This window comes from Ursus americanus, chromosome 1 (assembly GCF_024610735.1).
Source record: "Ursus americanus isolate L20-20 chromosome 1, mUrsAme1.1.p, whole genome shotgun sequence".
Classification (NCBI taxonomy): domain Eukaryota; kingdom Metazoa; phylum Chordata; class Mammalia; order Carnivora; family Ursidae; genus Ursus; species Ursus americanus.
The window spans coordinates 48437017-48453025 of NC_142127.1; the positions used below are offsets into that span (position 1 = coordinate 48437017).

The 16009-nt window shown below is 40.1% G+C and overlaps 1 protein-coding gene across 2 annotated transcripts in view; it reads left to right on the forward strand.

Annotated features, from left to right (window-relative positions):
- Window positions 1-16009, forward strand: part of MYO3B (myosin IIIB) — a 428494-nt gene that overhangs the window by 178465 nt on the left and 234020 nt on the right. For both annotated transcript variants that reach the window (XM_087861309.1, XM_087861314.1), the window contains one exon: window positions 11892-12047. In XM_087861309.1, coding sequence (XP_087717435.1) covers window positions 11892-12047 — 156 coding nt within the window. The remainder of the gene's footprint in view (window positions 1-11891; window positions 12048-16009) is intronic.

Consider the following 16009-nt stretch of genomic DNA (forward strand, 5'->3'; position numbering starts at 1 on the left):
ACTGTATTCTTACAATAAAGCTAGAGAAAACATGTTATTAAAATATAAGGAAGAGGAAATAACACATATAGTATTACACTGTATTTATTGAGAAAAATCCACATATAAGTGGATCTGTGGAGTTGAAACCCATGTTGTTCAGAGGTCAACTGTACATGGTAGCTTGTCACCCTGCGTTCCTTTCCTTGATGGATGCCAGCATCTGGGCACCACATTCAGCATTTTAAGAATCAAGGGACCTGACTAAAAATTTACCAAGTTGCTGGTAGATTTAGCTCTGAATTAAGATCAGAGAGCTCTGTGCCTCCTTGCATTGGCCACCCAGGGAGTATTTTTTTTTTTAAATAGTTCTTTGATAGAAGACCTCAGTTGGGATTGAAGAATGTTATAAGAAAGAGCTGTATGAAACTCATGGCCATGTTTACTTGAGGGAAATAGTATTCATTACGTTATATAGAGTCATTTCTATGAAAACCCAGGAAAACTATATCTCTTGTCTCCTTGCCAATCATCATCATCATCATCATCATCATCATCATCATCATCATCATCTCTTCGTAGCTCTACAAGCAGCTAGTCTGTTTTTGTGTCATGGATTTTAGGAAATACAGAACAGGGACTCCTGGGTGGCTCAGTCGGTTGGGCGTCCGACTCTCAATTTTGGCTTGCTTTCAGCTTGGATCTTGATCTCAGGGTGGTGAGATGGAGCACCACATCAGGTTCCAGGCTCAGCAGAGTCTGCTTGTCCCTTTCCCTCCCTCTCTGCCCCTCTCCCTGCTCCTGCATGCTCTCTCTCTCAAATAAATAAATAAATAAAATCTTTAAAAATATATGTATATATAGAATAGATTGCATTTTCCCATTCATGTTGGCTGCTAGAGAGCCCAGAGCCAACTTTGTGGCCACCTCTACCAAAGTAATTTATTTGGTACTCTAATTTCTAATTTTATTCCTTAATTTCCCCTTTATTTCATTTTTCTCTTCTGCTTGTAATTATTTTTTATCTTGTGTTATTGCACATACTTTAAGCATGTCTTGTTGTAGGATGCCTTAAATTATTTCTAGAACAAGAAGAAGTTTTAAAAATCAATTGTATGCACTGATGGTGGGAATGTAAAATGATGCAACCACTTTAAAAAACAGTCTTGTAGTTCCTCAAAAGGTTAAACATAAAGTTACCATATGATCCAGTAATTCTACTCCTAGAGATATATACCCAGGAGAAATGAAAACATATGGCCTCATAAAAACATGTATACAAATGATCATAGCAGCCTTATTCATAATAGCTTAAAAGTGGAATTAACCCAAATGCCCATTAGCTGATGAAAGGATAAACAAAATGTGGTATATCCATAGAATGGAGCATTATTTAGTAAACAACAGGATGCAGTATTGGTACATGCTGCAACATGGATGAACTTTGAAAGCATTATGCTAAGTGAATGAAGCCAGTCACAAAAGACCACATATATCTCATGAAATATCCTGACGCGGCAAATCCACAGAAACAGAAAGTAGATTGGTAGTTGCCTGAGGAGGTTGAGGAGAAATGGCGAGTGACTACTAATGGATACAGAGTTTCTTTTGGGAGTGATCAAAATATTCAGAAAATTGGTTATGACAATGGTTATACAACTGTATGAATATACTAAAACTTTTTTAGTTGTATGCTTTAAAAGGGTAAACTATGGTATATGAATTAAATCACATTAAAGCTATTATAAAAATCATTTGCAATAATTAATGAACTATAAATTTTATGGAATAGCTTTTGCTGGTTTTCTTAGTTTTAATTTTCACTTAGTGTTGGACACACACATAGTAGTTAAGCCCACTTGTTTTCTGCAGAATCTGCAGACTTGCCTGAGATTGTGAATCTAGAAGAAGAAGGATGTCCATCTCCAAAGGATGCAAATCCTCTCCATATTACCTAGTTCAGTTTATTTGATCCACTGGGCAAAGTCTGTTTGTTCAGCAAATTCCAAGCCTGTGGGCAAACATGCTGTCATTTTATTTCTGTTCCTTTTTGTCATTGCCTTGTCTTTGCATACCCTGTCTCCTCTCCCTTGTCATCTTATTCTATGTGGTAGTGAAGATAAATGAGCAAGAGTGGTCAGAGAAGTAAGAGAATGGTTAAGAGCTGTGGCATCACTTCAGGCACAGAAAGAGAATGTTTCGAGTCGGTGGGGCAGGTCAACAGTGGCTATCAGTTACAGCTGGGACAGAGAGGTTGAGTAGAATGAAAAGTAAAAAGAGACCATTCAATCAGTAATGTAAAGATCTGGGTTGCTCTAAGAGAGATTACATTTGGGCAATGAAGTTTACCTTCATTATTATGTTCATCAAGGTTTAGCTACAGGTACATCCTGTAAATTTAAATTTAAGTTGGCCGAAGATTCCACCAGTGGCCCCTTCTTTTTTCTTCGTACATTCCTGACTTGTCTTTAAGTTTCACAGATACAGTCAACACTTTTCCCTTCCCATTTCCTTAATTCAGACTGAATGCTTCCTAAAGGGCTCCCCTCTTTTCCTCCCTCTGATTTACTCTATAATGTGGTTCCTGTTCATTTTCTAAAGCAAAGATCTAATTGTGTTATCTCCCTGCTCAAAAAAGCCAGTTCAGTGTGGCTAAGAAAGAATACCTAAGTTTACCAGCATGGCCTTCTAGGGTCTGGATAAGATGTTCCTGGCCAGATTCTCACCCCCCATCTCTATTATAACTGCATTATTCTGTTCTACTTTGTTCCCACATGAGACGTGCATTTTACCAGTGGGCTTATTCCTACTGTACCATCCACTGGGAATGCCCCTCTCCTATGCTTCTGTCAGTATCCCTTTCACCTTAAAGCCCCAAGAGTCATTTCTCATGTGAAACACTTGTTCTTCTAGCTAGAGTTGTTTACTTTGTTTGAGCTACTCTAGTGCTTATACTTCTCAGCCTTTAACTATTACTATTTATATTCATGTCTATTTTACTACTTGTTTATAAATTCCATAAAAACTAGCACCTAGGCATCTTTTCCCCATGAGCACTTGGTGGAGCACCATTCACAGTAAATACCTAGTAAGTGTGAATGAATCAGTGAGTTCAATTCCACCTCATTCACTAAATATTTCATATATGTGAGTTTGGTATTACCGTGGAAGATACATTTCTTATGGAGGCATATAATATCTTTCGTTTGTTTTGCACTCTTCCACTCCAGTCCTGGGTAGTCCTGAACTTGTAATAGTCATGCACTATAGAACTGGTTGTTCATTTCTCATAGGGGATGGCTAGGTACTGTCCATTGCTTCCCCTTGTAGGGAAAAAATGCATACAAATGGGATTTATGGATTTAATTCTGGGCAGGGTAGCAAATAGGATCAAGGGAAGGATTAGAATTCATATATCCCCCAGCATTTAAGCCTGGACTAAGAAGCAGACCATAACTGTTTGTCAAAATGGAAATTGATTTTTGAATCAAAGAAATTAGCCAGACATTCAAAAACAAGAGTGCCTAAGGGCTTGAACTTGAAAATGCCAGAGTTCTTTACTTTTGCTGAATTGTCAGACCCTCAAAGTCCCCTCTTCCCCCAGAACTTTGTAAGTTCTGATCAGGACATGTATCAGACAAGAGTTTTGTCTACAGTGGTGGGAATTGCAATGAAAAAAAGTAGCTAATTTATGGACACAGTATTCAAGTGTAACTCAAGGAGCCATTGCACATAAATATTTATTTTTATAGCACTTAATGCTGCTTGGAATTGGGCATGCGTGGCTGTCTTCCCCAGTGGATTGACTTACTGTATCCCCAGCACCCCAGTGGCTGGCATGTATAGCTGGCGTTTATTGAATGCTCACTGTGTGCTAGGTGCTGTCCATGGATTATCTCATTTACTCCCCGTGATGACATTATTACTGCTTTACAGATGAAGACACTGAGGCTCAGAGCATTTGATTAACTTGCTTATCAACACATATCCATAAGAAGTACAGTTAAGTTTGGGGGCGCCTGGGTGGCACAGCGGTTAAGCGTCTGCCTTCGGCTCAGGGCGTGATCCCGGCGTTACGGGATCAAGCCCCACATCAGGCTCCTCTGCTGGGAGCCTGCTTCTTCCTCTCCCACTCCCCCTGCTTGTGTTCCCTCTCTCGCTGGCTGTCTCTATCTCTGTCAAATAAATAAATAAAAATCTTTAAAAAAAAAAAAAAAGAAGAAGTACAGTTAAGTTTGACCTCCATGTCTGGCTTTTGGCCTTTGTATGTTACCGCCTCAACACTAGGCACCAAACATTTTTTTAAAATGAGTGAGTACGTATGCCATGCTTGGGAGAATAATGGTTTGGAGATTAAGGTCATCATTATTTAAATAAATCAACATACTATTTTAAATATTTAAGATTGATAATATTTAATATGTAACTATATATATCATCTGCTGTGTGAATGTATATTATAGTAATAATAAACATAAAGATTAATATCTTTTTAAATGGACTTGCCAACACATAGATTATTTTGCCCTGACTCACCCACATTTTCCATAAAAACACTTCCTTCTGAATTCAGCCATCACTTCCCTCTTTGATTACTCCTCATCTTCCTGGAGTGCTTCAAGCAAATATTTCTTTAATTTTCACCTGAAGCAAAGCCCTTTAAAGGAAATGAAAGCCTGTGCCTGGTTTGCTGGCTGTGTCTAGGGCTGCCCTGTGGCCAACCTCAGCCCCTCACAGAGGCCCCAAAGGCAGTGGTGTGGCTGCTGTAGGGGAGACTCAGTAGCACCTGCAGGAGCAGCGAATACCCAGACCCTTAAGAACTGGCAGCACTGCAGCCTGAAAGGTAGAGCCGTCCCAGGATCCCCATCACCCAGAGATGCCTTTCCCAACCCTTTGAAGCAGAGGGTGGGATTTGAACAGATGAAGAGTCCAATAAACTAGTCACTGGGCTGTGCAGTGATGTAACAGTCCATTTTTTTGGAAGCACCCTGACTGAACTACATGGCTGGAGTTGCCTGGAAAAATATTTAATTGCAAAGTGCTTTTCCCACCCAAGGAAGAATGAAACAAAACAAGAGCAAGAAGGTGGCGACTTGGGGCCATTGGTTCCGGTTCTTAAGACTGCCTTAGTTGTAGGACACAAGTATTGGGATCTTCCTTGGCTAATGGCCTGTCCAGTGGAGCTCATGCTCATCCTGCTCTTCTGCAGCTGCCACATGATACTTCAGAAGCACAGATTAAACAGAAGGAACGTCAGTAATGACTATAATTAAACCACCACTTCTGCTGTCACACATTCCATTGGCTTCTTTGTGTGCCCTGAACTCCATCTAGACTTGATCTTTGGCTTTGGCCTGGTTCCACTTGGCTCTTCTCCTCACTTTACCTCTTTTCTTGGCACTTTTACTCCTTTTTCCTCCTCTTAGACTAATTCTGCCCACTGTCCATAGTATATATTGTCCTCCCTCCATCCCTCCCAGTTGTGACTCCCAGCTAGTCCCCCAGATAAGCAGTACTTGAGGATTCTGTGTTTTGGCTTCCAACCACCCTACGCTTTTTCTCTGGTAGCCTTTGAGCTTTCTCTGGGTGAGAAAAGTTGTTTCTTCAAGTTGTTTCTTCTCTGTCTTTAGCCTCAGGTTCCAGGAAATGCAATGTTTTTCCCCTTCTGTTTCCTTCCTGGGTTCTCCTGAGCTCACTCTGGACCTTTGGTGCTGCTTGCTTTGTCTGAAGCTTGGGCTGACTTGCTGACTTTCTAAGCCTGCATCTGGGCTCTCCTTGCCCTAGTATCTCAGGCAAGGTGGCAGCTGCCCTGTTGTCCCGTAGCCTGCCGTCTCCCTCTGACTTTGCCACGCATAATCTGTACCTGTTACCCATCTCAAAAGCTTCCTGTTCTAAAACCCTCTGTCCTACCTTCTCAGGGCTTTTTTCCTTTAAGCAAATACTATTTTTCTCGGATTAATAGCCACAGACCTCCCTCACTGACTAAAGTGAAGACAATTCTGGTTCCCACTTAACCTGTTTCAGGTTAGGAGCCCACTTTCTTACCCCAGGTGTGAAGTTAACGTGCCATTCCAGTCTTGCCACCAAGACTTTAAAACCTACCATGTGCGATATTTGTCAACTTCATGAAAACTGAAATGCAGTTAAATATTCCAACAAATGGAGAGGTGATGTTTCACTAAAATAACATATGCATCATCAAGTTTCTTAGCCTGCCTTCTTTTGAGGCATTAGTCATCTTGGGAGAATGCCTGTGTTTGTCATAGTCCTGTCTTCCAGAATGGAAATTTCCTTCCAAGACAGAGCACCATGGGCTCCAGTATTTAACCTATAATTAGTATATCCCCTAGAGGATTTTCTCCTTTTGATGCAGAGGCCTCTTTGTCACTCAGGCTTCTGTCTGAGGATGATAGGAACCGCAGGGCAGCATGATGCATCACGGGGCAGGCAAATGTTTGCTCAGATCAAAAATGTTTAGATATTCTGTACCAATGCAAACACTTCACAGTCTAAACCCACAAGAAAACAGCAGAAAGTATAAAATACAGAATATTAAAAAAGAAATGCGAAGAGACATAAATCCCAATTTTTGATCTAGTTTTGCATGGAATAATATTGCTTACCCTCCTGCTTTTCTCACCCAGTTCACCAGTATTTTTAGTTTTTGACTTTTCAGCTGCTCTTTATCAAGTGTGTTTTATTCATTTAAACATCTGCCCGTGACTCTTGATAAATAGTTTCCTCTTGCAGGCATATGATTTTTTGGTTATGAAATGGCAGTTTGCAGTGACAAGGCAGCTGTGTCTCGACAGGGTTTTCGTTTGGGAATGGAAAGAACACAGGCTGTGCCGGCTCCAGAGTGCAATGCACAAGCCCGACCTTGTTTTTTGCTAAGAAATGTCTTCTTTTTGCCTGTCTCTGGCAGAAGCTAGGCCGGGAGATCACAGCAAATGGCTGCAACAACCTGTGTTTAATGTGGTGACACTAATGAATGCTGAGAATTAATCTTCAGCCAAGAAAGTATGATGGAAGGTACTAGAATTTCAAATTAGATAATGGATTTATTTCCTTCAAGACTAGAATTTGCTTCTGGTGGACTTTTCTATCCTATTCAAACCACCCACTATGGCCTTATAAATCCAAGAAATATATCTCATGGTAGTTTTAAATTTTTTAATTTTCTTACACAGAGATAACTACACCTAAATCCAGATTTTTAAAAATGATTAAAAACCATCTGGGAGTGAAAGAATTACTTATGATTTTGGAAGAAAGTGGTATCCCTAAATCTAACCCTTGTTAATTTTTTCCAGGGTTAAGGACTCTCGGAAGAACTGCACTTGGGGAATGTATTTCCTCATCTTGAGACACTGACTTCTACAGAAACAGCAGCCTACAGGTGTCTCAAATGTGCTGTTGATAATCAGGGGCTTTGTCTCCCCTCAGTCAGCTGGGATGAGGACTCTGCCACCCATTGTGAGGGTCTAGTACTGATTTCTCACAACAGGGATGTCATTTGCAGGGCCGTGGTTTCATTGACACAAAAAAGAGCTAGTGGACAAGTCAGTTTGGAAAGATCAAGCTGTTTTCTTTACCCCAGAAATTCTAAGAACATTTAATATGCTCATGTACATTATAAAACTCCAGATTTACTTGGTTAGACGATCACCAATGTTTCCCAAACCTTTTTGACCGCAACGCTAGTTTCATTTTTCAGTGGGATGTGTTACGTGTCTAGTGTTTCACCCAGCTCACCTCACATTTCCCTTATAAAAACTGCTCAATCCCTGGCTAGGAGAAAATATTCTGCATCTGGAATTTGCAGTTCCTGGTTTAAAAACCAATCCTGAAATGAATAAGCATATTATGACTCCTTAGTTTTCAGTGTTTGTTCTCCAGGTCAGGTTGGAAGATTCTGTCATGTTTTCATAAAGGACATGGAGGCTGTCAGGTATTCTTATGGACCCCAGCAGTCGATTCTATCTTAATCCACTAAATCCCTGCCTGGAAGGAGAATAAGACAGAAATGACAAGCTGACAAATGTAAACAGTATGAGTTTGGAGTCTTAAGCAATAAAGAATATACCCTAGTTAAAGTTGGAAAAGGGACTAAAGCAAAGACTTATTGCTAAGCTTTCAAAGAAGGCAGCTTAGGAGGCACAGGGGAATGTTCTGGTGGCCTTCTGAGTTCCTGTCTTGCCCAGTCTGGCTTCTTGCCTGGCCCATCCAGTTTCCCAACTTTGAAATGTCTTCTATCCCTTCTCCACCAACTGAGTTCAGTTTAGTCCCAAAATATCCTCTCATGCCTGCCTCACTTCTCACCTTCCCCCACTAAGGCTTCCCTGACTGGAGCTTCCCCTCATACCTGCCTCACTTCTCACCTCCCCCCACTAAGGCTTCTCTGACTGGAGCTTCCTCTCAAGCCTGACTCACTTCTCACCTTCCCCACTCAGGCTTCCCTGACTGAAGCTCCCTGCCCCACCCACTGTTCTGTGCTGTTCCATCTGTGCCATTTTAAACAATACAGTGCAGAGGAGGAAGGATTCTCCCATGGGAGTCAGAGACTTGGCCTGAACTTCCTCACCTCGTGAAAAGTGGGGTTAGAATAGAAAATCTTGTCTGAGTGATGGACATTGGGGAGGGTATGTGTTGTGGTGAGCACTGTGTATTGTATAAGACCGATGAATCACAGACCTGTACCTCTGAAACAAATAATGCATTATATATTAATTTAAAAAAAGGAATAGAAAATCTCAGCCCCTTAGCTCCAAAACCCTATGCTTTTGTGTGATTATTTCTTATTCTGAATATAGAAGCAAACACTGGCTTTTGCTGTTTCCTGTGTTCCTCTTGTCCTTCCATCTTTCCAATTAGATTGTAGATCCTCTAGAAAAAGGGTCTTGATTCTTTATGAATTAATTTATTTTGGCTAATTCTGGCTGTGTAATAAATGTTTGCTGAACAAATGAAATGATATTCCAGTGACCTGGAGTCTAATAATGCATGACTTTCAGCCATATCTCTTCCTAAGGTAGTACTATCCTCTATTAGTAAAATAGTAATTCCATTTCAGTTTGGCTGTTTGCTCCCCATGAGAAAAAAGTATGCAGAAGTGTTTTAGAATAAGGCTATACCTCAAGGTCTTTATGCCCTTCTCCTAAAAATCCTCCAGTGCAGCTGGATATGTCACAACTCTGTTTAGCATTCTTCCCATATACACTCATTTTCAGTTTTGCTGATCCAATGATATGACATTCAGCCCACTCAGGTCTTACTGAGAGAACTAACAAATCCTTTTGATCACTGCTTTCACAGAGTAGAATATCTACTATCTTCATTTTGGGGATCTTGAAGAGACAACAGATTCACTCGTTAGTTTCTTCCTTGTCTTATTATCTCACTTCATGATTTAGTTGCCATGTCTTACTCCCCCTGTGATATAGAGTGAGCTCCTGTCCAAAATACCAAATGATCTGGCACACTTATTGGCAGCCTTTCTCCCCCACTGGATGCTGAAATTATGAAACAAGTTATAACACCTTTAATTACATACCCAGACTCCAGTAGAGACCTGTTTTCATAAAACTGGAGTATGGGTTTCTTGGCCTCTGTCAAATCCTATCCAAAGAGCTGTAATTATTGAAGTACCAGAAGGACCTTATTTCTAGGCTTCATCTGGAACACTGTCCCAAGGCCTCTATCCTGTAGAGGAAAGTAGAGGCAGTTACATCCCAATTTCACATTCACTTGCTATGAATTTTCTTTTTTTTTTTCCCTAAAGATTTTATTTATTTATTTGGCAGAGAGAGAGACAGGGAGAGAGGGAACACAAGCAGGGGGAGTGGGAGAGGGAAAGCAGACTCCCTGCTGAGCAGGGAGTCCGATGCTGGGCTGGATCCCAGGACCCTGGAATCATGACCTGAGCCGAAGGCAGACACTTAACGACTGAGCCACCCAGGTGCCCCTGCTATGAATTTCCTATTAATGGACGTGGCTCCCACCTTCAGTCTCAGCCCCGAGTTTACTCATTTGAAGTGTTGGCACTAGACAACAGGCAGTTGAGGGTTGCCCTAGTACTTTTGCTCAATGCAGGAAAGATGTAGTGTGACCTGCCCCAGATAACTGGGCAAGCTTGATTCCTGGAATTCCATTCTATGCATGTCCTCCGGGGCTGTAGGGGGTATGTAAAGCCACCCTGTGCATCTGCAGTAGGAACTCTCAGAGGATACTGACTGTTTGCGTTTTAGAGTTTTCCTATACCATCCCTCAAGCCAAGAGGACGGGGCCATTACACCTGTACTACTCACCATACAACTACCAGGAGGTTCTTTATTTTCTGGGTGCTTAGGGAAACCACATTTATTTTTCTCCGGTAGATACATATACATATACAGATGAATATACATGAATCCAGGGAAGACTGCTAATATAAAGATGTGAACATAGTATTTTTTTAAGAATGTGCACTGATTTCTTTTATTTTTGGTAGGAAAAATAATAGATTATACAAAAGTCCCTTGAACCCATGAAAGTCAAATGATTGATTTCTTCCCATGACAAGGTGGGGGTGGTATTTATAGTCGCGCAGGCAGCAGAATGGAGATACTCTAAGTTCTTTTGGCTTTTCTACTGAAAGCTCCACTTCCAATAGATAGGAAATCCCTTGCATGAATTCTAAAACTGATTGGGAAATTTACTGACTATCTTTTCCGGACTAGGAGGTGAGGGATGTGGAAGTGGCTTGAAATGTAAACTGCAAAGGTTAAAGCCATTTTGTAAATCCAGCAGTTAAAGATTGTTTTAAGAACTCTGCTTAAATGTTTGAAAAGATGTTCAAGGTGAGGCTGTTGTTTGTTTTTACCTTTTGTGAGTGCATTTCATTATTTAAAATATGTTGTCTTTTAGATGTTGCTGGTATGTCACTATTGGGAAAACTGGAAACATTTGTTTTACAGAGTGGGCAGAATAGCATTTATCCTAAGCCTCCAAATTGAGCTAAAGACGGATAGCTTAAAAGGGCAGTTGTTGAAATTTCTTTCTCCTATCAGGGGCAGCTACTCAGAATGGAAATGCAATGGTAATTGGAGGGGTATTCATCAGATTCAATTTCACTAGAAATTTCCTTTTATCAGAATCATCTTGGATAACATAGGGCATACAGCAAAATGTACTAAATCATTGTTTTCTTTGAAAAGGGCATTTGAATCTGAAACGGAAAGTGGTTATACCAGTGTGGTTTTAACCAATTAACCACAGAGGCGTTTAAATGCAACCCAGTTTTTACCATTTTCAATGGACTTTTTGTTCCCTGTTTGCATAATTCCGTTCCAGTTCATCTGAATTATATTGTAGTCACTTCCTGTTCTGAGGTTTTTCTGCTTCAGAAAACATTAGAAATCAAGGTGTTAGAGTTTCTTTGTGAAGGTTTCTTTATGATTAGTTTCTTTCCTTGCAAACTCCTGAATGCATTTTCCCTACCATCAAATAGTGGACATTTCATATATTAGGATTTTATTTGAGTGACAGTATATAATTTTATATGTTTCCAAGATATATAGACTAATCAACTTGACTCCATTGTAAACATTTTTCTGTAGTGAAAGATAGAAAATTCAGTCTGATCGTTCTATTTTTTCAAAGTTTTGAGTACTTCACATTCAATTGATGGCAAAAATTTACTGTGTTTTCAACATACCCAAACTAAAATAGATTTCTGATGTACTGATTAATTTGGCCAGCAGAGAATTATTATTATAATTTTTTTTACCCTCTGGTATGTATGAATAAAGAGGTGTGTAAGTTTAGTGATCAGGTTTTATAAATGAGCTTTTTTGCCTCCTCTCTTTCATATTCACAGGGGAACCAGGTATCTAAGATTGAACTTTGAATTGTTTGTTGATTTTTGCAAACAGGTGTCTTATTAAGGATTTTGAAAAGCGGCCTTCTGTCACACATCTCCTCGACCACCCATTTATTAAAGAAGCCCACGGGAAGGTTTTATTTCTGCAAAAACAGCTGGCCAAGGTCCTCCAAGACCAGAAGCATCTAAACCCTGTTGTTAAAACCAGGTACGGTACGCAGTGTCTTCCTACTTCCTCTCTCTGGTTATTAATAAAAATGGCATGTCATGTGTTTTGATTTGCCCAGCTTTAGTACTGGTAATTATCACATCCCTGCATTTTTGAGAGTTTCATTTACATGACATTAAGTACTCCATACTCAGTGGATGAGATCAGGAAAGCTTTAGAAACAAGCTGTCCGTTTGTGTTCTTATGGCTAATATCTCTCAGCTATGGGTGAAATCCCACTCTGCCCTCATGTTCTAGTTAAAAACCAATGCACATATATATATATATATATATATATATATATATATATATATATATTTATTTATTTATTTATATATTTATATTTATATTTATATTTAATGTAAATATGGATTTTTTTAAACCAATAAAAGTTTAAAAGGTAAGTGTATGAAAACAGCCACAGCTGAGATCGTGTGAGAAATCTTTACTTGGGTGCTGATTAGAAAGCAGAAATGTAAGCTGTAAGTGATTTTGGAAAGATTACAAGGTAAACACTGGAGGATTTTTCTCTAATGTGCTCTGAGACCCTATTCTTTGGTTAAAAATTCCTTAGAGGGAATTTAGTGTTTTTAAATGATTTTTCCCCCCACAGGTGATGTCTATGCTATCCAAAACATCTGTGATTCTCCCTCCCTGCCTCATTTTTAAACGTTTATTTTCAGGGGCAGTTGCTTAAAATGGTATTCCATGGTGGTCTCTAAGAAATAGATCTTTGGGTTTCTGTCCAGAGGGTGGCAGAATTTCTCTTTAAAAAAAATTTTTTTTAGTGCAAATAAACCTGCTTCCCAGCTCAGCAATTATTTGGTTTTATAAAACTGGCCAGGATGCAGATAAGCTCTAATCCATTATTATTAAAGGAACATTCGAAGGACTGGAGGTGAAGAAAATAAAATATCACTAGTCACAAGTTCTGGAAATATTCATGTATTCTGCAGAACACTGTTTACAAATCAAAAAATCATGGGAACTCTTGGAGCTGGAGGCATAGTTTTCAAGGTGACTCTGTCTTGCTGATTTTCCCTACCACCACCAAGTTCCCTCTTGGATAGCTCAAGACAAATTATTTCCTACTCTTTCCCCCTTTCCACTGTCATTTGTGTTTCTGTGGCTTGCCCATAGGGTAGAGAAATTCTTGTGACTTGGTACCTTTTTGAAGCAGTAGGAACTTGTGTTTAAGCCCCAGGGAACTAAAATCCCTTTTCTTCCCATTTTTGTTCCTGTACACCAGCCACTGCCCCAGAACCACTCACCCCCCCCCACCCCAGCACATATAGCACTAAGCACCAGAAATGAAGATGAAATCAAATAAAATCAAACAGACCAAGCAAAAAACAAACCTAGTATTTAAATGCTCTAAGTTGAATCAGGCCTCTCCTCCTTTTATCTCTGTTCTGAAATCTGCTGCAGAAAAATTTCTAAGACTTAGGTTGCAAAGTTATTCAGCTTTTCACATTTGCCTGACTTTACCTGTCCAGACATATAGTCTCTTTTTAAAGACATTCCTTCTTTTAGCTTAAAAAATTGGACTCCAGTCTCTCTCACCCACTTTCTCTCATTTCTTTTTATCTTTTTAACTTCTTTGCTATCAAATGCCTTATATGATGGCAAAGGCGTGTTACAGGATCTTTGTAATGTTCAGTTTCACTCAGGAGTTGTGTTTCTTTGAAAGTCATTAAACACATACACACAACCAGTGGTGTCTGGCTGGCTCGGTAAGTAGAGCACGTGACTCTTGATCTCGGGTTCATGAGTTCGAGACTACTTTGGGTGTAGAGATTACTTTATAAATAAATAAATAAACTTAAAAAGAACCCTGCAACCTCACAAATAAGAATCAAAACTTTAAACAGCCCTCTCCTTAAGAGGTAGGAAAATTAATTCTAAAGGAAACACAGCACCTGTAGTTGACACTTAACCTGCCACCTGTCCCACATTGTTACTTCCTTGTAGCAGCTGGCAAGCGGTTGGCTACATACATGTTTTTTAAGCCCACCCAGAAAAACTCTCAAATATCATTTGATGCTTGTGACTCAGTATATATCTAAAGTTGTGAGTTTACAAGATAAAGTGGGGAAAAGAAAGAAGATTTGAGGCAAGTGCATAGATGAGTGAGGCAGATGCCCCACCTACCACTTTTTGTACAATTAGGGTCACCCAGCAGGCAGCGCAGTGTGGTGGTTGAAGCCACTGGCCCTGCCAGGGTTAAATCCCAGCTCAGCTGCTCAGGGACAGGTTGTTACATTAGTCTGTTCAGAGGTTTCTCCATTTATAACATGGGGCTTCTTTTGAGGGTCAAGTGAGTCCATACATAAAAAATAAGTAGAATAGCTCTTGATACAGAGTTAACCCTCACAGTGTTAGCCATGGTAGAAGTAGTATATGGAGATCTTATTTAATTCAGAATCCTCCACTTCTGTTTAATACTATCTACCTCTTGGCCTTAATTTGTATAAATTCATCTCTATCATATAACATCATGAAAATAAATAGTACTGAGCTACTGAATGTTAAAAATATCAATTTCTATCATTTAAAATATAATTTATTCATTTATTCGTTCAAGAGACATTTATATGTGTGCATGTGTCAGGCCCTCTGCTGAACAGAGGGACTACAAAGGCAAATCAGATACAGTTCCTGATAAAGAGCTAATAGTCCAATGTGTGAAACAGACAGGAATCAGATGAGAACAGTTCAACATGAAAAGTGCCTGGATAAAGGGATGCTTGCATACCTCCTGGGACACCTGGGAAGAAAAGACCCCTGGAACTGGTGGGAAGATGATCCTTGAAGCATCCTGAAGAACAAATAGAAGAGTTGAGGAAGGAGATTTTTCTAGGTAGAGGAGAATAATGAGCAATGAGCGAAGAGCAAAGGCACAGAAGCTAGAGAGAATTAAGGAATTTGGTGAACACTTAGTTGGCGTTGCTGGAGCTTGGCATGGAACAGGGGAAGGGAGAAACAAGGAAGGCAGGCAGGGGCCAGGTCATGATGGGCTAAGGAGCTTGGATTTGTTTCTTAGGCACTCAGAAGCCACTGAAAGTTTTTAAGCAGGCGTTTGCTCCAGGAAGGTCATTCTGATTGCAGTGTAGAGAATGTATTGACGCTGGGCAAGGCAGGAGCCAGAGAGACAAGTGAGCAGATATTGCAATTGCAAATAACAGAAGATATTGAGGACTTAGTGGTAGATTGGATGAGAGAGATCAGGGAGAGAGAGAGAGAGAGAAGTGTTACCCCAATTGGGCTCCCTCTCTGCCATGGTTAAGACTGCAATCAAACAAATTGTAAGACACTAAGAGACAGAGATCAGTAAAGATATTTTGCTTCCTCTTCCTAACCTACCAAATGCAATGCAATACTTCCAGATATTACACAAAATTTCTAGCTTTCTGTAAGGGTTCTGCCGTGTTTCAAGTGGCCCTGGGTCTCCCAGCTGGAGAGACTTGTTTAGTTTTGAGAACTGAATACAGAGAAATGAGACCTACAGACTGCAGGGAAAACTGTCTTACTGTTCCTGCAAAGGCAGGGAGTGTTCTGTCAACTTCAGTATTTTCTCCATGGGAGAGAGAAGTTAATGGTTCGAGGGACAGAAGACAGGTTCTTAAAGGAAGGGGCATTCTTGGACAGGTGAATGGGGAGGATCTTATATAGAGGAAGCAAGAGGAAGTGGGAACAAGGGCCTAAGAGGAGGGTTGACCTTAGGAAAAACTTCTAGGTTGGGGAAGAAACAGAAAGGTTAGATGAAGATATCCAGAAAATTTGAGGGGTGAGGGGGGCGGTCCTTTGAGGCAACTTACAGTGAATGGCCTTTATCTTTCAAAAAAAATTAAGCAAGGTGGTTTCAAAGTTGGGAGTGGGCTGTGGACACCAGGGAAATGTTAACTCTTTGAAATAGCCACTAGGAGGGATATTATAAAGGGTCCACTAAAGATGGACATGAT